The sequence below is a fragment of the Trematomus bernacchii genome, unplaced genomic scaffold (genome assembly GCF_902827165.1).
Source record: "Trematomus bernacchii unplaced genomic scaffold, fTreBer1.1, whole genome shotgun sequence".
NCBI lineage: Eukaryota > Metazoa > Chordata > Actinopteri > Perciformes > Nototheniidae > Trematomus > Trematomus bernacchii.
In genome coordinates, this window is record NW_022987803.1 from 13,264,966 (window position 1) to 13,289,687 (window position 24,722).

The following is a 24,722-nucleotide window of genomic DNA, read 5'->3' on the forward strand; positions in this document are numbered from 1 at the left end:
CGACCACACTCTCTCTCCACATTACTGCCCCCCTCGTGCTCCTGTTGTTTATCGCTGCCCATCAACAGAAACAGTGTTTTCATTTCGATCTATGATGGAATGTAAATACAGTAACTCCTGACTGACTTCTGCACCAGGGACTTCAACCCTGAATCAATTTATTTTTAGTTTTTGAGCATGTTTATATCCAAAAGAAGCAAAAGAAGAATGCTTGAGGAGCCCAATAGGTGTATTTTTAGTGTGTGTGTGTGCTCATGTGTGTGCAGAGAGGTTGTTATAATTAGAGTAAAGGTTAGAGTTCGGGTCAGACGTCTTGCGGTCATGTTTAACGTCGGGAATGACACCCGAGGACCAACACCATGATGATTGTGAACAAATGTGTGCAGCTGTACCACTCTGCCCTCTGGGTTTCTAAAATGTATTTCTGGCAAACTTAATCTCTGCCATCTGAACAAATAATGGTCTTTCTGTGTGTGTGCGTGTGTGTGTGTGTGTGTGTGTGTGTGTGTGTGTGTGTGTGTGTCTGTATTTCTTTCTCTCTCTCTCAACCACACTTTATAATGTGCCCAAATGTCTGTCTTACATTCCCCTCACCTCTCCCCAGCTAGTATATTTTCATTGAATCAGCTCCAGCATGTAAATACAGGAAATGACACGCATGCCAACATCTGCAACATTTTTGCACGCCCCCCTCTCTCTCTTGTGTTTCAGAGAGGACACAGAACAGCTTAAAAGTGTTGAACAAAAACATCCCGCTCTGTGTGTGTTGATAATGTCTAACCTCTGGGCATTTCATATATATCTCGCATGAACACACTCTCAGTTGTCAGACACGCAAAACACACTTTCTTTAAATTATAGCTGCAGGAAATTCCCCTCTGTGTTTTCCTGAGCTTTGCATACTGATACTGTACTACTGCTCCCACATACAGTAAATGCATTTAACATCACAAGCTGGTCCTTTTCCCTCCCTGCTGAGCACCACCTCTTCCGTGTTTCCTTAAACTAGTCCCCCCCTTATCGTCTGCGCCCTGCACATGCAAGAAACGCGTGGCACAGTGCCTTGTTTCCCTCCATAAAATACACACACGCATTCACAGCAGGCAAAAACCAGCCAACCTCGTCTTTCTCTCTCCCTCGCTCTCTTTCTCTCCCCCCTCTCTCTCTTTTACACGCGTCTCAGTGAAAGCCTCTCACATTCCCACGAGCAGCGCGCTTTAAAGGAATTGGATGAAGCTGCCGCGTCTCTCTCTCCGGCTCAGAGGAATAAAAACACTCCAGTTTCCTCTACTCAACGATTGTCTTCAAACGCAACAACTTGCAGCTGAGATTATCTGAAAACAGTCGATCTCTTTCCCTCTCTTTATACTCGTTTTTGGACGCGAATGTCGGGAAAGCAAGAGTTTTATGCGTAAAGCCAGAAAGGGACTTCACATCAGCAGCTTTGGGATTCATTTCGCCAAAATTAAACATTGGATATTTTTTCTCTATGGGAATTCAAAAATGAGCTTTTACGACTTTAAAATCGGGGGAATGTTTTTTTTCCTCGAGTCGTAATAAGGAGCGTACTCGTTGAGAACACGTTTTCTCCGGAAACGTGTTCCGCGTCAACAGCGTAGACTCTTTGAAAGCTCCCAAACCGAATTGGACTCTACTCCTTACTCCAAACCTGCACACGAGCTCCTGTCAGCTGAATTTTCTCCGGCATGGCATTTCAGTGGAAGTAGCTTTCAAAGTGGAAGATGGCTTTGTCCTCCCCTCAGGTTCCAGCCTAATCCAGCCTAATGGCACAGTGACAGTCACACACTCAGCTGTGAGCAAAGGTAAGAACTGAGCTGAGTTTGACTTCCACAACTATCAAACACTCCACACTGACAGCCCTACACTCCATCTTTGTATTGCCATCCATATTTAATGAAGTGTTGTTAAATATTTGATGAATGAGGAAGTTCAACATCAGATAGTATCTGTCTACTGTATAGTTGTTGATGTTTAAAGCTTTAATTGCATATAAAATAGTTCAGCATATTAAAAGCTCATGTGAGGATTTTTATTGTCGGCTTTAATTAATTGAAGCAAGGTTGAGATGATTTTTTTTGTTAATACTATTTAACTTCAAAGTAGCCCAAAATGCTGAGATGTCAATATTTCTGTCCTTAAAGATAGTTTAAAGGTCATCATTAAAGTGTAAAAAGTATATTTTGCTGCACCCTCCACACTTTTGTCTCTGGTTAGAGGATGACTTTGTGTTTAATGTTTTTCCCATGAAAAGAGTTTAAACAATTGTGAAATTACTTTGTCTTTCTCCGTCACCAACTCATCCAGAAACTGATGGGAACAATATGTCTCTTACATTACTGCAGTACATTTTACAAGTACCTTTTGAGTGTTTCCCCATCACACTGTACACTTCTTATTGAAACATGTTTGGCGTGGTGTCACAAAATCCTGCTTGTAGGTATGCTCAGATTTAAGGTGATCGTAATAAACATAGGTGTCACATACAGCGTGCTGCAGAGTGGAGGAGTCGAACATCAGACAAGTAACAAAGAGAAAATACAGAGTGGAGGGAGGCTCTGCTTTTATTCTCCTCAGTGTAATTTATATGTGGGTGAATTAGGAGTAACTGTCTCCTGAGAGCTGTTTGAGGAACGAGGGGTGACTTACTGAGCCAAAAGGCTCTTTGGGCGGCATCTATCTCTGCCAAACACTTCACGCAGAAATGCATCTGGGTTTAATGTGAGAATCATTAAGAAGTCAGGCGACATAACAGCTAATCCACCGTCACATATATCAAGCAAGTGGATAATCCTGTTTGAATACCCCTCAGGAGGGCTCCTTTAATTTGTCACCCCAAAGACTCAGAAATGTGCCAAACACCACCTGATAGTAGGGATATTTTTCTCAGCTGTTTTTTGTAGCTAGTCCAATTCCTGTGGGAAAAATCCTTATTACATGTTATCATATTTGGCAAACTTAAACATGTCTGGACATTTTAGTTTTATCTTTAGTATTTGAGTTGAGTTTTACTTAGTTTAAAACACTTCAGTCAATCTATTCTAGCCAAAATAACACAATAGCCCTTTTGCTGTCATTGTTATTATTATTAATTTATGTAAGTTACCCCTAGTTCTCCTGACTCTGCTCACTGTGCTGTAGTCCCGAACTGCTGAATACAATTAAATAAACTGTCTTTACTGCTTCAAATCACAAAATATAAACATTTTATACACTATTTATTTTCTTCTTGTCAACAATGCTATGAATGAGCCGTCTTGTTTTGGTCAGTGATAAAAAGATTGTAGTCATATTTGTTACCAATGAAATGAAAAATCCCTGATAAGAGTTAATCTATGAGACCCCCATCTGAGAAATATTTTTGTGGTTTATCTAATTTAAAACATTTCCACGAGAATACTCTGATGCAAGAACAGCTGTTCTTGGAATGATTTTGTAATCTTCGGAGAGTGGGCCTCCCCCACAAAAAGTCCCAGAGACTCGCACCTCAGGATGAGTGTGGGTCACTGACTTAAAACTGGGGATGTGAAGGGAAACAGTGAGTCATTTTGCTAGAATCAACAGGGGATAATTCCAGTGCGCGTGCGCACACACACACACACACACACACACACACACACACACACACACACACACACACACACACACACACACACACACACACACACACACACACACACACACACACACACACACACACGGCAATAGCATCTGTTGATTCAATTAAAAACTTAATTCAATTGAGTAGAGCTGGATTCATCACAGGAGGCAATGACACTGATTCAGTGTGAAGGATGCGAGATTTGAAATAACCAAAACACTATGTATCATCGGAAATAATGAGGAAATAAAAAACAAACAAGATGGTGAAGAGGGTGCAGGATTTGACACTTGAGTGCTTGCATCAGAAAATGTGCTTAAAGGTCAGCGAGAAAACACAAAGTGACATATTCTCCAGACAGATGACTCACTGTTGACCGTGTGAGTCTGTAGGAGTGAAGTAATGCACCAACACACGCTATCTGTTAATATTTTACTCTCTCCTCTGAGACACAATTTTCCTTTTTCTTCTTTCCTGTGTGATTTGGAGATCAAGTAAAATGGAGATTAAACACTTTTTCATTCCCAAAAACAGGCTTCAGTGAGTGAACTGTATCAGGCTCAGGCAGAGGTCTGATATTGCTCAGCCAAAACAAAGCATAAAGGTATTAATTTTTAACTCTAGACGATATTGTGACGCTACAAAACAAGATGGTGAACATTGTGAACAACCCACTCACTGTATAATATGTTAGCTGCAATGTCAAAGCAGAAAAAAAAACATTTTATCATGATATATCACAAAAGGCCACAGGTGTTTTCACTTTGGTCTGATTAGTGTGTGTGTGTGTGTGTGTGTGTGTGTGTGTGTGTGTGTGTGTGTTAGCTGACAACTTCCACACTTTCCTGTATGCTGTTTTGCACTCGTTACGTAGATATCTGATGACATCATATAACTCCCGGCATAGTTTCAACTTGCCAAGAGATCTAATGGCATCTTTGTGTAATTACCGTTTTCTAATTTGTTAATCAAGTCAACATCCATTGTGATTACGGCTGGGGGAGTTGGGACTTATCTAATGCCAGAAAAAGCATCTACATGTGGCTGCTAAATCAGCTGAAGTCCATCATGTGAACGCAATGAAATCAAACAGAGTAACTGAAAACAGCAGATACAGATTTATTTTAGGGTTTAGTGAAAAAAGCTTGTGGTATCCAATAGTACCAGGTTTAACTATAAAACCTCTTTTTATCTGTAATGCTACTTTAAAGGGGCCCTATTATACTAATTTTGAGATTCAGAATTGTATTTGTGTCCATGCTTTAGTGTTCAAAAAGGTCTGGTATGAAACCAAAGCCAAGTCGGCTCTGATTGGTTAGCTGGCTCTGTCATTATTGCTCAACCGCTTAGAGATGTCCCAACCCTTGGTCAATCAAATACAATGTGTTAGAGCACTAGCAATTGTTACATAGTGATGTCACTATGATTCGGGAGTTAACAAAGGAATCGAGGTGTTTCAGGCGAGTGTGTGGTAGAAAAAAACTCCCTTTGGATGGAACTTTGGGATTTGAATGCTTACAGACTATTTACATGCACCAAAGATAAATAACACACTACAGGAAAGGGGAAACCCAAAAAGCATAATAAGGCCCCTTTAAAGGGGACCTATCATGCAAAATGCACTTTTGTACGTCTTTTATACATGAATATGTGTCCCCGGTGTTCCAGGGAACTCACCAAGTGTCAGAAAACACAACCCTCTCTATTTTCCTCCATACCCAAATCTCTAAAAAAGGGGCTGCAACGGATCTGATAAAAACTGATCCAGATTTGAACATTTCACTGACGTCAGGACAGTGGCGCTACGGCTATTGGGCCAACTCTCCACCTATCAGGGGAATGTGGGGTTGGGCCACGGCCGGCCATTGCCGCTCGAAAGTGCTGGAGACGCTGTAGTACATATGCCAGGCCTGTAAGTGGCGCTGTAGTCTGCCACAAAAGCAGCGAAGAAGACTTCCCGCCCATAGTTACCATGGTTACCCTTCTGTTTATTCTCCGCTGTGGCTTTTTTTCTCCCTCCCCGAGGCAAGCGTTTGCTCCCGCTGCTTTAATTCAATGCAATCCCTCCCCGTCGAGGCAAGCACTGTAATTCTCTCCGGTTAGTCCACCAGCAGATGACAAACACCCACCTCTCCGCCTCTTCCAAGGAACGAGGGGACCGTGCGGCAGAGTTTCAGTTTCAGTTTCTTTCGCCGGTCAAGATGTCCGTTAAAGTTTAAATCTTCCGGACAAAATTAGAAAAGTGCCGGTCAAAGGTCTTCTTTGTTATTTATTGAGCTTTAAAACAAATGAATAACGACTCTATATAATAAAACACGGAGGACGGAGATCTTTTTTTCTCCCCCTCTTGACTTGATCAGAGCACGGCTATCCTCTCCTGCAGGGGGGCGTGGTCAGCTGCAGCTCACAGAGATCAGCCCCATAGACAGCAAACAGCACATAGAGCGAAATGAGGCATGGCTAAAATGCATGATCTGTTTGGTATTTTGAAAACAGAAACGTATAAATATACCTTATATAGGTATGGCCCTACAATATATCATTTAAATATAGCATGATAGGTCCACTTTAAGTTAGCAAGAACTTTAAATTTTTAAATTTGATCAAACACTAAATACACAAACAAATTAACTTAACACACAACAATTTGATGTGTCTAATATAATATCAAAAGTTGTGGCCTGATGAACAAAATTATTGAAATAAGAAATCAATACCTTGGCACAGGCTGAAAAACACCACTGCAAACTCCTGGGTTCAATCCAAGATGGTGGTTCCTCCTCATATATTTGCAGTTGTTTTCATAGGCGCACGCTCCTCTCACATACTGTGAAGCAGAAAACCTGATCTTTGAAGGATCATACTAATAGTCTTTCATGTGGCGGTCCATTATTTACTACAATTCCTGTTTCACTTCATCCAATCCAATCCAACTTTATTTATATAGCACTTTAAAACCTCCAGACCAAAGTGCTGTACAGAGAGATACATAAAATATAAAATCACACAGCTCAGCTCACAACACATAAAATAAATAGATTTAAAATAAAAGATACAAACACAAAACAAACCAGAATAAACGTAACAATTATAAAATAAAAAACAGCCATATAATAAAAACAATAGACCACTGAAAGCAAATAAAAGCAACAATCTACTTGTTTACGAATGCTAAGGAGAAAAGGTGGGTTTTAAGACGGGATTTAAAAACAGACAGTGTGGGAGCCTGTCTGATTAGCAAGGGCAGGTCGTTCCACAGTTTAGGGGCGGTAGCAGAGAAAGCACGGTCCCCTCTGGCTTAGACTTGGGCTGCAGTCGAATAGTTCATTTAGCGTAGGAACCTTCCTAATCGAGTGAAATTACCCGGAAGTCCCTCAGTGGCAGCCATGATAAGTGCCGTTCGAATTGTCTAGATGATAGGAAGGGAGGTTTCAAACTTCCTTTATAACCTCCTTTAGCTTAGGGACCACTGGACCTCCCTCGCCGAAAGGAGAGGAGAAAATGCTGCCCCACAATGCCTTGCTGCCGCAGCATTTGCCGTCACACAACAGTCGGCCGTTCACGGAAACAACCGATTATGACCGAGAAATTATATCATGAAAGTTACGGTGCTTATTAAGCATTTTAAAACGTATGTGGTAACTTGCCAAAGTGCTTTGTTTTGAACGTTCATCAGTATTATAATCAAAAAGAGAAATATGAACGTTAGTTTTTACTGAAATGATCAAATAAAGTCAACATTTCACAGTCTTTACTAAGCTGTGTGGGGTTTGTTCAACTTTTAAAAGATGTTTGAATGGTGATATACACAGTGATAGATGTTAAGGACTAACGTTTATAATAAATACATTTGTATTGATTTTAAGATATTTTCCTAGTTCATACAATCATACGTATTGGGATCATTTGTATTAATGTGGACCGGAGGGAGAGGGTGACGAGCATAAGTTTCACTTTCCTTTTTATTTCAATTCCAACTTTGGTCATGAAGAATATGTTTCTCTGTTGTCCCCGTTCATAAAGCATATATATAAAACAACAGCATCAGAGCACGGTGCAGAGTCTCTAGATGAGTTTACAGTAGTCCCTCGTTCTTATTATACATCCATGTTGTAGTCCGCTGTATAGAAAACTCTAGTTTCCATAGTTTCCCCACAGCAGCAGACGCACATTTATGACGTCCGCTGGCGCATCATAAACACGTCGGATAGTGAAAGTGCAGTCAGATTCTCTAAAGTGCCGCAGTCTCTTCTCCTAAATCCTTTTGAATTCTCCTATCCACTATCCCTTAACCCCGTGACGTTTCACTCAGAGGTCAAGGAATAGACGATAGGGTTAGAACTTAGGAGCTGATTTTTGGACTATTCGACTGCAGCCTTAGTTTTTGGCACCCTCAGGAGCAACTGATCAGCTGACCTGAGAGTGCGAGTGGGCGTGTAGCTGTGTAACAGCTCAGAGACGTAGGGCGGGGCCAGGCCATTGAGGGCTTTAAAAGTAAATAAAAGAGTTTTAAACTTTAGGTTTGTAGTAACCATTTTACAATGCCACGCTTGAATTTGACTGGCCAGTCTCTAGGCAGCTTTTGGTTTGAGTTTATATTAATTCAACAGCTCTAGTGAAATGAAAACTTCCTGCGACCATCCCTCACAAGAAATTTTTTTTGTAGTTGTGTAATTGTAATTGAGTTTTAACTACTCCTCCATTAGTGTTAAATGAAGCTGTGGGTGAATTCTGATCAATACAGTATATCGATATTATATCAGTATCGTGATAAGGGACTGAATATTGGATACTGTAACATGCCATTAGTGTTGTCTTTTCCTAGTTGAATGGGCTACAGTACAGTAAAGTGAATGCGTACATATTTTGACATGTTAAACCCAACAATATCGCAGCATTATCAATATCAGGGTATTTGGTGGTATGTATTATTTCACTTTTTGATAACAGTTATTCAACTCTGCTGCCAAAAAGCCTCCCATTTGCCAGCTTATTTGACTAAAAATGAAAACCTGGCAGGCACAAAAAGCCAACACCTGTTCCATTATATCCCTAAGCTGATTGTACTAAGATTTTACTTATAAATGACATTTTACATAATTTATTCTCATACAAAAAATCAGTCTATGAAAATGCTCTATCAACCTGATTCCATTAAAAATGATTGTGATCGAAAGTGGCGTAGGTGTTTATGCAAATGAAGTACTTAAGTGTGACCGTGGCATTACAATGCTTGACAGTCTCTTCAGAATTTCAAGTTGAATGCGGTGTCAAGAGCAGGTTGTACAAAGATTGGATATTGTTCACTGTATTTTCGCTCTTACTCAGGCAGTCTTTGCAAAAACTGATGAAAGTTCTGTAGTGGAATTTGGTAAATACTGTAGTCGTGTTGTCTTCAGAGAAGCCTTCCTGTTTGACTGTTAGCTCCATGATATCATGGCGGGTGACCTTAACAGCAGCAGCAGGGGAGATGGGCTGTTGTCTCCATTCAAATACAGCTCAGGTAAAAAAAAAACAGTACCAGCACGTTGTTGTGTTTTTTTTTACATTTACAGTATTAGAGCAATTTGGACTTGGTAAACCTCCCTAGAGAGACACAAATTGTATCTGTAATGGTAGACATAATGAACATTTTCTCTCCCAAGCCTTGCTCCTGGATCATTCCTCTCTTTACATTTCTCCTTTTCCAGCTTTCCTTCTTTCTCTATGTGTCCATGTTAGATGCCTTTCTCCATGACGTGTTAGCATACAGTTCACTGAGGTGAGTCATTGGAGACAAACTTTTCTCAGCGTGCTTCTAGAGTCAGAGAAGTCTCTGGAGTTTGTTACATGTTGTTCAAAACATGTCCTTTACTCTTTTTCTTCCCCCTCAGGCTGTCATCCCTTAACTTACATTTATCTTATTTCTACTACCACATGTCCTGTTCTCGTGCCTCTTCCACACTCTTCGTCGTTTTCTCTCTTCAGCTCAAATCACATAAACAAGATGTAATTAACACCCGAACTCGATGCCAATTATGAGTGCAATTTAATTTTTATATTTTTAGCAAGCCCCTTTTGTGTCAAACTCTCCGTTTCTCACTTCCTCTCTCTTCCTCCTTGGTGTCTTCCTTTCACCACCTCCTTTCTCTTCCCATTTCATCTCACTTCCCAACCCCCAATTCTACTCCAGCATCCTTAGTTGCCTCTTCATTTCCTCCCCCACTCAATCATGCCTCTTTGAAAGTGACAGGGGAGGAGGACTGAAATCATTTCAACTTATGCGCTGTGACATAATACCCAAAATAAAAAAATAATCCAGAGGTCACCTGAGAAATGCTTTCGTTAAAAGGATTTACTGTAATTATGTTACACCTGTCATTCCTGTGCGCACAGCTGGTTGTTGCTATAGAAACGTGCCACCTAGCAGCAGAACACGTAGTTGCTATAGGGACAATACATCACGTGCCGTCTCCTATAGATGATATAGATAATATTACGATGTAAAGAGGGAAAAATGTTCTCAGAAAAGCACATTTAAAAAATGTGTTCGAGTTTAAATAACTCCAGTTCCAAAATAGATTCTCCCTGAGGGATGACATGTATATTCAATTGTTTCTGTAGTTTTCTTGCCTTGCTGTGAGTGTGCAAAGACAAACAGCAGGAATAATTTAGTCTAGTAGTTTCAGTATTAGGGTTATCATTAGGAGGCTAATTCACGATTCATTAAGCACTAATTTAGGAAACCGATTATCAAGGCGATGAAGTGGAAAATGGCGTGCATAATTCAGATGTTGTATGTGACAGGAGGTGGACACATTAATATTCATACAGTCTGTGAATTCACACCAAAGATGCTGCAGAATACATGGCTAATTTCACTCTTAAGACACACTGAAGGATTTCTTCTTATGCATATTCTGTATGCAAAGAAGAGGTTTCCATGCACAGCCCCACTGATTGGACGCTTGGTGTTGAGGATGGTAACTGAATATTAATGTGTGGTTTCATGTGGTCACCGCTCACTTTCCACAGCGTTGTGTCGGAGCCCAAGTGGTTTCTCATTAGGCCGCTGTTGTGTCTGTTTCAGCAGCGTTTCGGTCGCTGTGCTTGTTTTTTTCCCCTCCTTCCTTGTTAAAATGACAGATGCACTTGGCTTGTTTTCCACTTCTGTCTCGTCATCACTGGCAGGAAAAGCACTATCCTTTATTGTCAGGCCTTTCAATTCACTCCACTTTGTCCCCTTTGAAGTTACAACTTTTTGTCCATTTTAGCTTTTTGTACAGGCTTTCAGTTTCATGTCATGACCCAGTTACTTACTAAAAAAGTACTTTAACATCCCTTTTTATCTCCATCTTTGTCCACCCTCCATTTCTACTGCTGGTCTGTTTTGTCTCCTTTACTCTATCCTTCCCCTGTACTCCCATCCATCCATTTTTTGTGTCTCTGTTAACGGAGGAAATCTCCCCCCCCTGCTCTTAAAACATTGTGTGGGTTCACATTTGACGGTCACCAAGGAGCGAGAGGAATCGAGAGCGGGAGAGAGTCAGAGGGAGAGAAGCGAGGCTTGTTGTGTTTGTCCTTGTGTGATTCACCATCTGTGGTGAAGCACTTTCCGACAGCAGTGTTACCAATGCGAAGATTGACATATAAAATACATGAAGATGTGAGAAGGAGGATAGAGGGTAGAGGACGTCTTGTCCTTTGTGTGATTCACGGTTACTTTGATTACTGAATATCGTTTTCTCAATCTGAATCTTTATTGCCTTGATGTATGTGGAAGAAAAGAAAAGGAAGGGAATTAGAAAGAGGATAGTGACCAAATAGGGGACATTTCGAATTAGAGGCGGATTAAAATGGATCTGAGGGGAGATCGGGGGGGGGGGGGGGGGGGGGGGGGGAGGAATACAAACAGAGAGAAAGTCGGCTGGAGTGGAGGTAAAGAAAATTATTCAGGGTCACAACCAGAATGCATTAGCACACAGACTGAAGGATGAGAATGGATGAGATTATCAGATAGTGTGTTCTTGGAGAAAGAAAGGGACAGAGAGAGACGTGGACGCAAGGACAAAGAGGGGGAGATTAAAAAAATTGAAAGACGAAGGTCGTGGGTTTTTATCCTATTATGGACGCGGTTATCCACACAAAAATGCACACGACACAGAAAACCAATATTAAAACCGGAGAAATATTGAAGCAATCCTGAAAAATGAATGATAATAACCAACAATATACCAGTTGTATTGAAAATAATAAGTCACTAATGGCCACGATTGCTCTTATTTAGTGTTTAGGGTGCGCTACCTGTGATAATAATAGACAATGGCAAAAGCCTTCAACGTACTATGGAGTGGGATTTACTGTTCTGCAAGAGTTAAGACACTTTTGGTAGCTCCACCTCGAGTTGACTTTCTTATTTCTCAGGAAATTATAAAAATAATTTGGGAAATTGAAGAGAGTTATGGTCATAGAACTAAGTCTTTAGCTTACTAAGTACAATGTGAAAATTATCTAAATATGTTGAACATGTTCTTGGTGGCGATTCAAACAATCTTACAAGTTTTCACTGCTGCTCACTGGTGATTTCACTTGATACGTAAAACCTCTGTTGGGGATCAATGTGGTGACATGTAGTTTTACATTTTTTTACCCAAAATATTAAAGTTAAAGAAATGAAGAAGCAACATGGCACCCAACAAAAAAAGATCAAATTATCTGCAGCAATGAAGTCATTCTACCCAGATCTGAAGAAGTATTCTTTTAAAATTGCCACCCACCACCGGTATTCAACATTAAATATAGTCGTTTAATCCTCTTAGTGCTAAACCGGACAATGCTAATGTTCATGTGAGCCCAGATTAACAGGAATTTTAAAACAAATGAAAACTCCTGGAATAATAACTATTAATAGACATCCGAGCAGCTGGTGAGCAGAGGGACTATGATTCATTTGAATATTATGGCATGAATGCTGCACTGTAATTCCAATTGTATAACTGCAACACCAACGTAAATAGCGACAATAATGCCAAGAAAGAAAATGTAATTTGCATTTAACTGTCCAAGAATAAAAAACACAAGCCAAGTGTGTTCCTCTCCCTGTCTGTTTGAGTTCTATTATTATACCTCTTATCCTGTTTACTTAATTTCTCTCTCATAAACACAGGAAGTATGCAGTAAACAAAAATCATGCAGGGGTAACTGTATGACAACACACAGTATGCACTCACACACACACGGATCGCCCTGCCGATGTTGTCCTTAAGGCTGACAGCTAACAACAAAAATCCCACCAGTAGACGCAGAAGATTGCAATTGGTGTGTGTGTGTGTATGTTTGTGTGCATACATCTGTAACACTTCTAAAACTGTAAATGGAATTTCATGAACTCGTAAAGACGCTGACACAAGTCTGACACACTTTGCCTAAAGAGGTGTGTAAATCTGCAGCCATCTGCAGCTTTTCAAAAGTCACTGTTGTATGAGACAAGCCTGCAGCTCTATTTGTTTAAAAGAAGACAAAAAGCTGCTCAGTTGTGAGAGATGCTGCACTCTGAATATTAAGTGTCTTAAACCTCCTATATTCAAAGCACCTGGGAGACTTTGGCTGTGCGGAAATACATATGTGCATCCCTTGAGCTGTTTTAAATATGGTTGCAGATAGTATTTTTATTTAATGCTAATATATCTGCATAATGTACCTATATCAAACGGTTGTAAAAAACATTCTTTCACATATTTATTTTTGAGTGTTAAATGACTAGTTTTCTTCCGATGTGTTTCTACAGGTTAAGAATGGCAGCAGCAGGTGTGCTAACTGGATTGGCTAAGCTAAAACGGCAAGACTCCGCCCGCTCTCATAACCGGAACTTACATGCAACGCCAGGCCAGGGAAATGCCCCAGAAGCTGCCCCCAGGTAATTGTATTCATTTTCCTCTGCTTATGTTTGGTATAATGGCTGTAATGATGTCATATATTGTCTCCAAAAACTACAAATTCTGTTCTCTTTCCATACGTCTCATTAGAAAGCGGAAACGACGCACTGATGTTGTCATAGTACGCGGCAGGCTACGCCTCTACTCTGCCTCCGGATTTTTCCTCATACTTGGACTGGTCGTATTATCTGTAGGGATCGCCATGGCGACGCTGGGTTACTGGCCGCACCATAGAAACATTCCCTCGGAAAGATCGGCAACTGGAAGAGGAGCTAAAACGTCTGCAACAGGGGAAGGAAATGCAGCCAAGATCACCTTCACAGATGAGGACGTGGCTAATTCCAGCAAGGGTCAAGTTGTTCCAGGTAAATGAACAATGGGATGAAAGTCAACCAGGGTTGTTAAGTTACATTGGCATTGAGCATAGACAAAGAAGTAGATCTAGTCACTATGACATCACCCATTGGTTTGAGGACGGTCTTGAGCTTTGTTGTTTATAATTCTGGCCATCGCCATCTGGTTCTATGAAACCAGAAGTTACACAAGAGGTTGAAGCCAAGTACAACCAAATGCTGAACAAGACATTTCTCAGGAGACTAAAATGTTACTTTCATTAATTTATTATACAGGTTTAAAAGGAATAAAGTTATAATAGTGAAACACGGACAACACTCAAACCAGGCAACCTGACACTAGCCCAGCCCTGAAGCATATCCAGCTTTTGTCATCGATTTGACTTTAAATTGGACTATATATATATACAAAATATATATTATGAGGAAGACTTGAAACTGTTGATTGGGACCATTACATCATTTTCAAACTGTGTTTAATGTAAAAAAGAGGGCAGTTTTCTTGTAGACTTCTATACAATCAGACTTCAGACAATAAGACAATCCAATGACCAGCCGCTGTTGCCAATAAAGGGATTGCAGGTGTGAGACCATCTTCCAATGAATTTAGTTTTCAGACCTGAAAGTTGAAGCTAGATTCTGAAGGTTGATTTGCCCTAAACGGAGTCAGTTCCCATCGATTGTGTCTCTTAGTACTTCATTTGTTCTGCTCCATGGCTTATAAATCAACATTTCTCATATTTAATAGCTCATAAGGCTTCAATGTGCTTTGCATGTAGGTACGCCCTCTAAGCAGATCGCAGGTGCTCTGGCACGGTTCCTGGAACAGCACCGTCACTCTGAGCGGATGAAGATGTTCGGGCCATTCACAATGGGCATTGGGATTTTCATCTTCATCTGTGCTAATGCCATTCTTCATGAAAACAGAGACAGAGAAACTAAGGTAAGACTGAGATCACACAAATGCTTGGACATGCATCAGTGTCTACCTGACACTGCCAGAGAAATGTAATAGTAGAGTTGCCAGTGGATTTATTTAAGGTCGACATGCCAAAGGCCAAAAGTACTGGGAAACATAAACACAGAACTGATATTGCCTTCCAAGTTGCGAAACAGTGATTTGTTCCGAAATTGTTTCTTCACAGGTTACGAGGGACAATGTCAAACAGGTGTTTCAATTCAGCAACTTGAGTCAATAGAAAATGAAGTTAATATTCCTCCCCGATTTGGTGTTCTCATTTCAGTTCTTCCTGCACTCTCTACAAACTGAGCGGCATGCACAGTGCAGTCATCCATATTCATCATCTCTACATAACTCACATGCAAATCATATTTCAGCCAACCTCATTCCCTCTCTATCTCTGCAATTCCAACCAACAAATTCAAACTATAAAATGATATAATCAAATATTAAACATATTCTCAGGTAATCCCAAAATAAAGCTTTCTGCTTCTACTGATGACATATTTTCTCTTCTGCACTAGATAATCCACATGAGAGACATGTACTCCACCGTCATTGACATCCATCGCCTCAGGCAGAAAGAGCAGAAGCAACACCATCACAGCAACAGCGCCTTTGGAAGGGAAGTTGGGGATCTTCGAGCGTTTGGAGCTGATAACGCAGGACGATTGGGCAGTAACTCCCTCCTGGCGTTCTCCAATCGGTCCGGCGGGTCGGCCGAAGAGGAGGAGGTGCTGCTAGGGGACGAGGAGTCTCACCGACACGGGGGGCAGGCTAAGTTGGATTGTAGCTTTGCGGGGCTGTTGGCACCGCTCTACAAGGATCGCTCTTACCGCGGCCCGGGGCTCGGGAGGGCTCACTCGGATGCGGTACGCCACCAGTGGTCGGTGGATGGAGATGGGGAGAAAGGAGGACACCATGCACGCTCCATTGTCTCCTCCTCTCTCTCTGCATTTAATCTCCCGGTTATAAAACTCAACAACTGTGTAATTGACGAACCGGAGATGGAGGCGATCACTGAGGAAGAGAGAGGAAGAGAGCGGAGGGACGGAGAGAGGTCGAAGCCTCTGAGCTCCATGGAGTCTTTGGTGGTTCCTGTACCATCGGTTGCCAAGGCCTCCAAACCGCCGGGCTTACACCGGAGTAACTCGGCCTCCTCTTCCTCCCACTGTTCCTCCGTCTCCTCTTGCTCCCTCTCCCCCGCCCCCTCCTCTACCTCAGGCTGCTGGCTCTCCCCGGGAGCAGCAAAGAGCGACTTTGGCTCCAACTCCTCCTTGCACATGCTCGGCAGCCACTCCAAATCTCTGGACCTGGAGCGCGGGCCGAGCATGCTCAGCGTTCACCCGGAGCAGCGGAAACACCCCAGCTGGCCCCGCCTCGACCGTAGCAACAGCTGCCGTAGCAACGGGGGCAACCGCCTAAGCAGTAAAGGCTACACACTGCTGGAAGACAGGGAGGACCAAGGCGAGCGGCTGTTAGATGCGTCTGTGAGGCGCGACTACAGCAAGCGGGACAAGCTGCTAATGATATCCAGGTCGCATAATAATCTGAGTTTTGAGCGCGACGACTTTAACAGCAGCTCGCTGAAGAGGGGCAGCTCCGAGACTCGGTTCTGAAGAGGCTGAACTGAAGGTTGCCGGTCCTGTTCTGTAAACGGCTCTCCAGATTGTTTGAGAGTACAGTGCGGTTGTGTCAGGGGGAAACTGATGAGTGAACAGCTGTACCCGGGAAAGGATAAACTCAAATGTGGTTTAAAGGATACTTTTTGGAAAGTAAGGGGTGATGGACCATCTTGAAAAATCAAAGGTTCAGGCCTCGGCTGAATGCCTGCTGTGCCAGGTCTAGAGGTGCTGTCCTGTATCTGACCCTGACCTGTGACTTCCCTGGAAAGAGATGCTCCTTACAGGGATCATTCAAATGATTTACATAACATTAAAATTCTACTTTATAAAAGTGCAGTTCTAAAATGTAATTCAACAGGTTCTCAACCCTGAGACTTCCCTGCTGTTTCATTACAACAGGTTTTGGAAAATGCTTTTCGTTAAGTGTTACAAGGTTTCATTCAAGGACATGCTGAAAGCGCTTCGAGCTGGTTTCTTTCTCAGCAGGTGGCTGTGACGCAAAGATGAATCTTTTATAACAAAGATCTAGGCACAAACTGCAGTTTAGCAGAAAGAAGAGAATCAGAGACATAAAAGTTGTTTTAATGATCTTTGCTTGTAGGAAACCTTTGAAAACAAAACTACAAAGAGCTTCATATGGTTGTATAGACTGATATTCAACTGATAGTAATTGTGTTAACATTACAAAGACCATGATTGACTGCAGTGACAATGTCCAAAACACATAGATATAGTGGTGAAGTATTTGTTTTAAAGGTGCTTATTGTTTGTTTGTTAGAGATCCACATAGGTCGGACAAAACCAGTTGCTAAAACGTCAATAAGCAACAGCCAAGATAAGTTATATCAAGATGCTATAAAATACAACAACAGAGTCCATATTGTTCTGCAGTCACAATGTTGCTGCCCTATCCCCGTGAACTTCAGCAAAGTTTAATGTCCGCTACTGAAAACTACAAGTAACAATCTTTGTCTTTGGCTGTGCTACAGGCATATTGAGTTTTTTTCATTTATTGACTTCACTCAGGATATGCATTGTATTATCCATGTGTTGTTCATTTTCGTAGACCTATCCACAAACCTATTCAGTATTAGAGGAAGTCCTAATATTTGAATACTAATAAACTAGAAGACAGCCAAAATGATGATAAATCAGGGCTGTAACTAATGTTTATTTTCAATGATATTCTATGAAATGTGAAATGATGACAAATAATAATCACATCTTAGTAATTCCAGTTTGATAAATGACTTAGCCTAATGAAGAGAATAGCGATTGGCTCTTTACTTTTGGAAAAAACTATATTTTAGACAGATATCAGTTTAAAAGAGTGTCTCAGACTGCCATTGTATTCCAGCAATCAGTAAATCAATGCATTTATCTTGTGCTATCTGTAAATCCGTCAAGCTTTAAAATTAAAGTCCAACCGAGCACAAGTAACATTTTCTTGTCTGCTACATATCCGCTCTTTATCAACAACCCACATCTAGATTAGTTTCGTAGCTTCCCTAAAAAACATTTAAACGCACATCCTTGTCCTTGCTGAAAGGGCAGCCGGACAAAAATTCACTGCTAATAAGTTTGCAGGCAAGAAAGCCTATTAGCTTCTCTGCTTTGGTTGGACTTTAAAATGTGAGCCATACTGTTTTCCGCTACAGCCCCACGTGTTGCTTTTATATTTATTTATTTTCTCTGGGATGATATTAAACATGTGCTAATGATTGCAGTTTGGAATTCAGGAATTCAGCTACTGAGCAACATAGTAATAATGTCTCAGCATATTTTGTTATCAACATGTGTGTCGTCCAGAACTGAATATCTGAAGACATTGCTGTTTCTATCTTCAGTATGTGAGCTTTTATGATGCCTAATACATTTGACCAGATTAGTCCATGTACTTCAAACATTCTCTGTGCTACTTTAAATGCAACACATTTTGAATGATGAAACATCCACATCGATGGAGCCCTTTGGTGTGAAGGAATCTTACCAGAGTATTTCATATACTGGTTCCAAAGCAGTTTATTGGTAAATGTTTAAAATAAATTGTATTTTCACTGAAAGGTGTTTTTATGTGTTCAACCAAGACTGATTCCTACGCAAGGATTCACACATAGGAGCTACACTTAGGGGGTCAGTTAGAGGCAACAGCATCTAGTGGGTATATGAACATACAGAGAACACACACACACACACATAGGAGCTACACTCAGGGGTCAGTTAGAGGCAACAGCATCTAGTGGGTATATGAACATACAGAGAACACACACACACACACACACACACACACACACACACACACACACACACACACACACACACACACACACACACACACACACACACACACACACACACACACACACACACACACACACACACACACACCCTTTCTCTTTCTTTCTTCGTCCCCTGCATACAAAATAATAAGCAAAGGTCTGGATGAGTCATCCTGAATTATCATATGCTCCACAGCTGTTTGAACAACAAACACACACACACAAACTCATACATACATATTCTTCCTCAAATGCAAATATAGATGCACTAAACAACGGGAGGCTGCCTTCCTCCTTTGTTAAAGAGGGCACATATGATAATGCTAACGCTTCCTGAAGGCAAGAAACATTTTTAGGCAGCAGAGATGGATGATGTCACATCCAGTTACCCTTTAGCAGGTCCACTAAATTAAATATTTGAAGTTGAAAATGTTCTTTCCTCGCTTTGCTTTACATTTTATAAAATATAGGCTGATCTTTTGCAGATATTAAAGTCGCCTTTAGTATTTTACTCAGTTTATTTTCAATCACATAATGTTGTGAGTGTCTTGTTGCCAGGAAATATGGATACAACATTGCCCTTGTGTCTCTTCAGCAATGAATTCACTATCATAAAAACCCAGATAATTATAACCCTATAGACCTCCAAGTTTTCATCGCCCCTTTTCCCCCTGAATGTTTCATCAAAGTCACACTTACCAGGGTGCAGAGGCTCTTGGGATACAAGACTTCCTTTAACTACATTTTCGTTGCTAACTGCCTCTCCTGTTACAACAGATGGCTGAATGATTGAAAAAATGTAATCAAATGTTCCCAATGCTTTCCTGTTGTGCGCCTGGAAATAAATCCAGAGTAGCAAAATGCAAGGGCATTTTTCTCTGTAATCCTTGATGTTTCGACAGGTGGTGCATGCACATTTCAGTTTCCTCTTTCCGGAGGACACATAGCAATAGCTCTGCATCATCTGGGGATTTGTTGGCACCTCCTGGGCTGTCACACACTTCGCTGAGGGACCGCGAGTCCTTGTTGGAGAGACTAACAGCTTGGCAATATTCTGCAAATTGACACAATGTGCCTGAGGCAACTGATTTAAATGTTCAAATTAGTCCACTGAAGCAGACCCATCCATTTTTTACGAATCATCTTGAGGGGAATATGTGTACAAAATGTTATGGCAATCCATATAATTGTTTTAGAGACATTTTACTCAAAATCACAAATGTTGACATCATGGTGCCATTGGAGGAAAAGTCGTGTTAAACAAAGTCATTAGGATTGATTGTCTGGGGGGTTTGAATGGGTCCAGATCCATCAAGCAAATGTTGAGACATTTTAATTTGAACCCACTGCATCAGTGAAAGCTTTGACATGTGGGCACTGGACAAATATAAGGGAACCACCAATCCTCTCGGCAGCATTATATCGGTACCAAATGTCAATCATCAGATTGAAATTGTCTTCCCCAGAGTCGAGCTTCTGGTTTCGCTAAATATAAAACCGATATTTGTGTCCATGTCTTCAGTGGTCACTGATGAGCTTGTGGCTGAAAGCCAAAGACAGGATATGATATATAGACACACTGCCTGACACATTGTTGGTTTTGGTCTTTTTATAGGATTGGTTTGCAATCTGACAAACCCAGGATAAAAGCAGTTCTAGTCGTCTTTCTTCTGGTGGATTTCTCTTCAAAAAACAACTTGACTTCTACGCAGTCTTGAACACCTTGGTAGTGTACTGAGCAGGGAAAGCCACCATGGCTGCACACAGAGGCAAGGGTGTCAGATACCAAAAACAGTCAGGCTGCATCACAATCTACAAATAACCTTTCAGTCTGGATTCTGGTTCGAAAGGAACAGAAAACCGAATACTTCAAATCATTGTTTGATGATGAGTTTTGAAATTGATAGTGAAGAAAGGTAAGAGATTGAATGAAACGTCATTGTGGCTCGCACAAAGATGCATACACACAGAGGCGCCCGAAGATAAAAATGAAACATCACTGAGTCTACCCAGATCCCATATTGATATCCACATCAATGGAAAGGAATGACTTTGAAAACCTGAGGCACCGGTGAGCCCGCTCTGGTTATGGGAGGCTGAGAGAGGATTGATTTTTGATACATTCTTTCAGCCCATCGGAAATAACAGTTTTATTTAGTGTGTATTTTTCTTTCACCTGTGTGTTATTTCCTTGTTGTTTTTGCCAGTAATAACAACAGAGGAGATGTGGGCAGTTAACTGACATAATCAGCAAACAAACAGACTAATTACTATGACACATCTGGAAGGTAAATTGAATGGTTTGCATATTAGCAGAGGAGAATGGCTGCCACGAGAGCGTACTGCATTAGCACAGCTGCCACGGGTAATATCAACGCATCGTGGTTTTGGGATCAGCGGCGCTGAATAAGTGATGGAAGTGAGTCAACCAGACAGAAACATATTGGTTTGTAGAGCGATGAACGCTCCATTATTCATATTTTCTGATAAGGAAGGAAGGAACAGTCAATGTTTATTTTATCGTACTAGTACCGGATTTCTTATTACTTTCAACACTGTACTGACAGGAAACTGCCTTACAAATTGGCAGTACTTATTGAAAATTAAATAAGACTCTGTTGAGGAGGAAGTTATTTTTAGTGCTTTTATCAATCACTGCTACACTGCTAGTCTCTCGTGTCAAAGGTCACTTCCTTCCCATACTTAACCACAGGTTCAGCTGACTGAATGCATCCGTCGTTGCTATTAAAATCGCCTCACTGCCATGTTATCTTTATGTCATATTGACCCCAGTCTTTCCTTGTTCCCTAGCGTTGAATCCTGGGTAATTAAGCAGAAAACTGAGTCTCCCTGCAGTGTGTATCACTGGAGCAGCGCTGTGGCGATATCTCCAGTGTGTGTGTTGGTGCGTCTATCCATGTGTTGTGCTCTTGCCATGAGGCAGCAGTGGGGCTGCCAGCCTAGTTGCCATAGCAGCCGAGATGTGCTCTGGACCCCTGCCTGAAGAGTAAACTCACTAACACGTATACACACGCACAAATTGAGCTTTTGAAAATGATATAACCTGTAACAGCTGGGCATTCAATGGAGGCAAAAAAAAATAATCAAAACAGTAGCATAGAGCTGTTATTATGGACTTAATCCAATTGGCTGCTGCTCTCACAGTGATAATGGACAGATCAGGTAAGGTCAACACAATTTATATAACGCAATTGACCTTTATTCTTCCAAGCTCTGCCGGTGGGGAGTAAAAACGATGTGGCGTACTATTTTTATCTTTTCTGTTATGTTCTAAATAAAGGCAGAGAAGAGGCCACTTGTTTCCATATGCCATCAATCTTAAGAGGAATGGTTCTGAAAAAGCTTCAGTAGTAAAGAAGGATACACGGCAGACTGAAGTAATAATTTATAGGGAACTGTTAGCCTGGAGCCTCCTTCGACTTGAAGTAACCAGATGCTGGGAGGAAGATGTAATTCGAGATAGCATTGTGCGAAAAAATATAAATCCAAGCTTTCAAGTTCTAAAGCAGGCTTTGACCTTTCCTGTTTTATCTTCAAAGCCTTTTAGTGTCCACACTCAATACATTGTTTAGTTTATCTGCAGTATTTTAACAACTTTACAACAGAGGGGTGGGATTTATGGTGCAGAACTCCTGACCTTTGTCATTTCAAAATCATTTAACAGAAGGTATTAAACACTGGAGTTAATAGAGCGCTCTATTGATTCAGCAGAGCACTCACAAATATTATTGTACTTGAAAGGGAGTTTTAAAAAATACAAAGCGGGACCTGAACAGTGTTTTTTTCAGTTCACACACACTGTGTTGAAAAATGGCACCTAAATTGCCCATAATGCAACTGTACATCTGAAAGTTCTGTAAAAGATTCAGGTGTATTATGTCATAGTGAATAATATTGCCTAGAGCCTCAAGCAGAGATGAGCAGCAGGGTTCAGAAGTCTTTTTAACTTACCTATACACTTTGTGGACTTTACTTGAACTGCCGTTATGACCAATGATCACACACACACACACACACACACACACACACACACACACACACACACACACACACACACACACACACACACACACACACACACACACACACACACACACACACACACACACACACACACACACACACACACACACACACACACACACTATTTCCCCTCCCATCTGTTTCTTTTCTCTCTCGTGGTATATTTTTCGTTTCCCCACGCTTTCACCCTTCTTATACTGTACATCTATAATCCCTTCTTTGTCTCCCACTAGTATCCTCCTTTCTCTTCTCTGCAAGGACATGATAGTAAAAACTGGCTCCAACATGAGCTGAGAGCAAAGAGGCAGACGGTGTTAATATCGCACACGCTCTTCAGACATGGAGAGAGCAGAGATACGTGTTAATGAGAACCTTTATGAGTTCACATTGGTACAAAAGATAAAGCTGTCACAGTAATGCCGTCTCGGTTATTTGTTGTTCACATTAATGCTTTCGGTTGCTTGTATGCTGTGAGTTTGTTTTGGCAAATTATATCATCAATCAAACTTAAAGGTGGGGTAGGTAAGTTTGAGAAACCGGCTCGAGATACACTTTTTGTTATATTCCATGGAATGCTCTTAACATCCCGATAGCAATGAATATCTTAAGTGCTTTGACAAAAAATCCATAAAAAAATGTTCATCTGTGGAAGCCGTAGTACTGTAAAAAGCACGACCAATGAGCCGGCCCGGCTAAAATAACTGGATGGCCTACCTGCCTGTCAGCCTTCCATCTGTGCACAAACTTATCTCGTGCCCTCATTGGTCATGTGCGCGTTCGTGTGTGTTGGAGGAGGGGCTCTATAAGGAAGTGGCAGATTTTTTCCGGCTGTGTATTTTCAAATTCTAGCGCACTCGAGCTGGTTTCTCCAAAATTACCTACCCCAGAAAACCCATTTACACCTGCTTTTCCAATGTGGATATCTTATATGGATAATAACAGACCGTCTACACAGCAGCGTTAAAAAAATCTTGGAGGTGGGCGTATCTGAAGCTTGGGGATTTTTTGCGAACAACCAATCACATGAATCTCCCGCCCGCGACATACGAAGCAAAAAAGTTTGAAGTAAACTGGATATAAACTCCCCAAACAGGCGAAAACATACCACTGTCTCTGCCACCTCCCTCCATGCCTGGCTCCTCCGGTTTATATCCCGGTAGGTAAATAGGGACTGGTCATAAAGCACCGGGTGATTCCCTACCGCTAATTTCTCCTCCATTTTTTGGAATATGAGGAAATGACCTGCGGTATGTCTCTCCCAGCATACACGCCGTTTGATTGGCTAGAGCTTGAACTGTCAGATTTGCGTACACGGGATTTGATTGGCTGACGCTTCCATCTCAGCCTCAAAAGTTGAACATTGTTCAACTTTGAATCCTGAAAATCCTGAAAATCTCCGCTCGCCTGCCCACAATGCAGTTCGGCGAAAAGTGAGGGAAAGTGACGTCACCCCATTCAAAGTGAATGGGCAGAAGCGTTTCAAGATTTTTTTAACGCTGCTGTGTAGACGGTCCGTTAGTCTTTCAAGGGGTTTTTGTTTTGCACTTCCATAATGTATAGATGGGAATTATCAAAATCTATGTGAAGAAGATGTCCTGAATCTTAGTCTGTAGTATTAGTTTAGCCACAATCCACATACGACATTTCCCATAATGCAATACAATAGCATCTTAAGTAAGACCTTCCTCGCATGGTTACAAATGTGAAGTTTTCTAAACCCTGATGACTTCATTCTCGTTGTTTTTTAAGTCTTAATAGCTCCACCAGCTTCACATGACACATTATACAACTCTCTAGCACAGGCAGACGACAACTCTTGATGACAAAAATGTTTTACTTTGTATATTAAATCAGTGGAAGTGCCCCTTTTATCTGGGCACAGTATTTTTCTTGGTATTTTGCCTTATTCGATAGCATTGCAGTTCTA

General features: G+C 41.2%; 1 protein-coding gene across 2 annotated transcripts; it reads left to right on the forward strand.

The window, feature by feature from the left end:
* Positions 1-1,049: 1,049 nt before the first annotated feature.
* tmem200a (transmembrane protein 200A) lies at positions 1,050-18,535 on the forward strand. 2 transcript variants are annotated; one of them, XM_034150734.1, is made up of 5 exons: positions 1,050-1,823; positions 13,386-13,514; positions 13,624-13,898; positions 14,666-14,829; positions 15,372-18,535. In XM_034150734.1, exons 2-5 carry the CDS (start codon positions 13,393-13,395, stop codon positions 16,464-16,466), a joined length of 1,656 nt encoding a protein of 551 aa, XP_034006625.1. In that variant the 5' UTR covers positions 1,050-1,823; positions 13,386-13,392; the 3' UTR covers positions 16,467-18,535. The 2 variants fall into 2 exon arrangements, with proteins under 2 accessions (XP_034006625.1, XP_034006626.1); XM_034150735.1 differs by lacking the exon at positions 1,050-1,823 and having other exon boundaries at positions 13,443-13,514; positions 13,728-13,898.
* Positions 18,536-24,722: the final 6,187 nt, after the last annotated feature.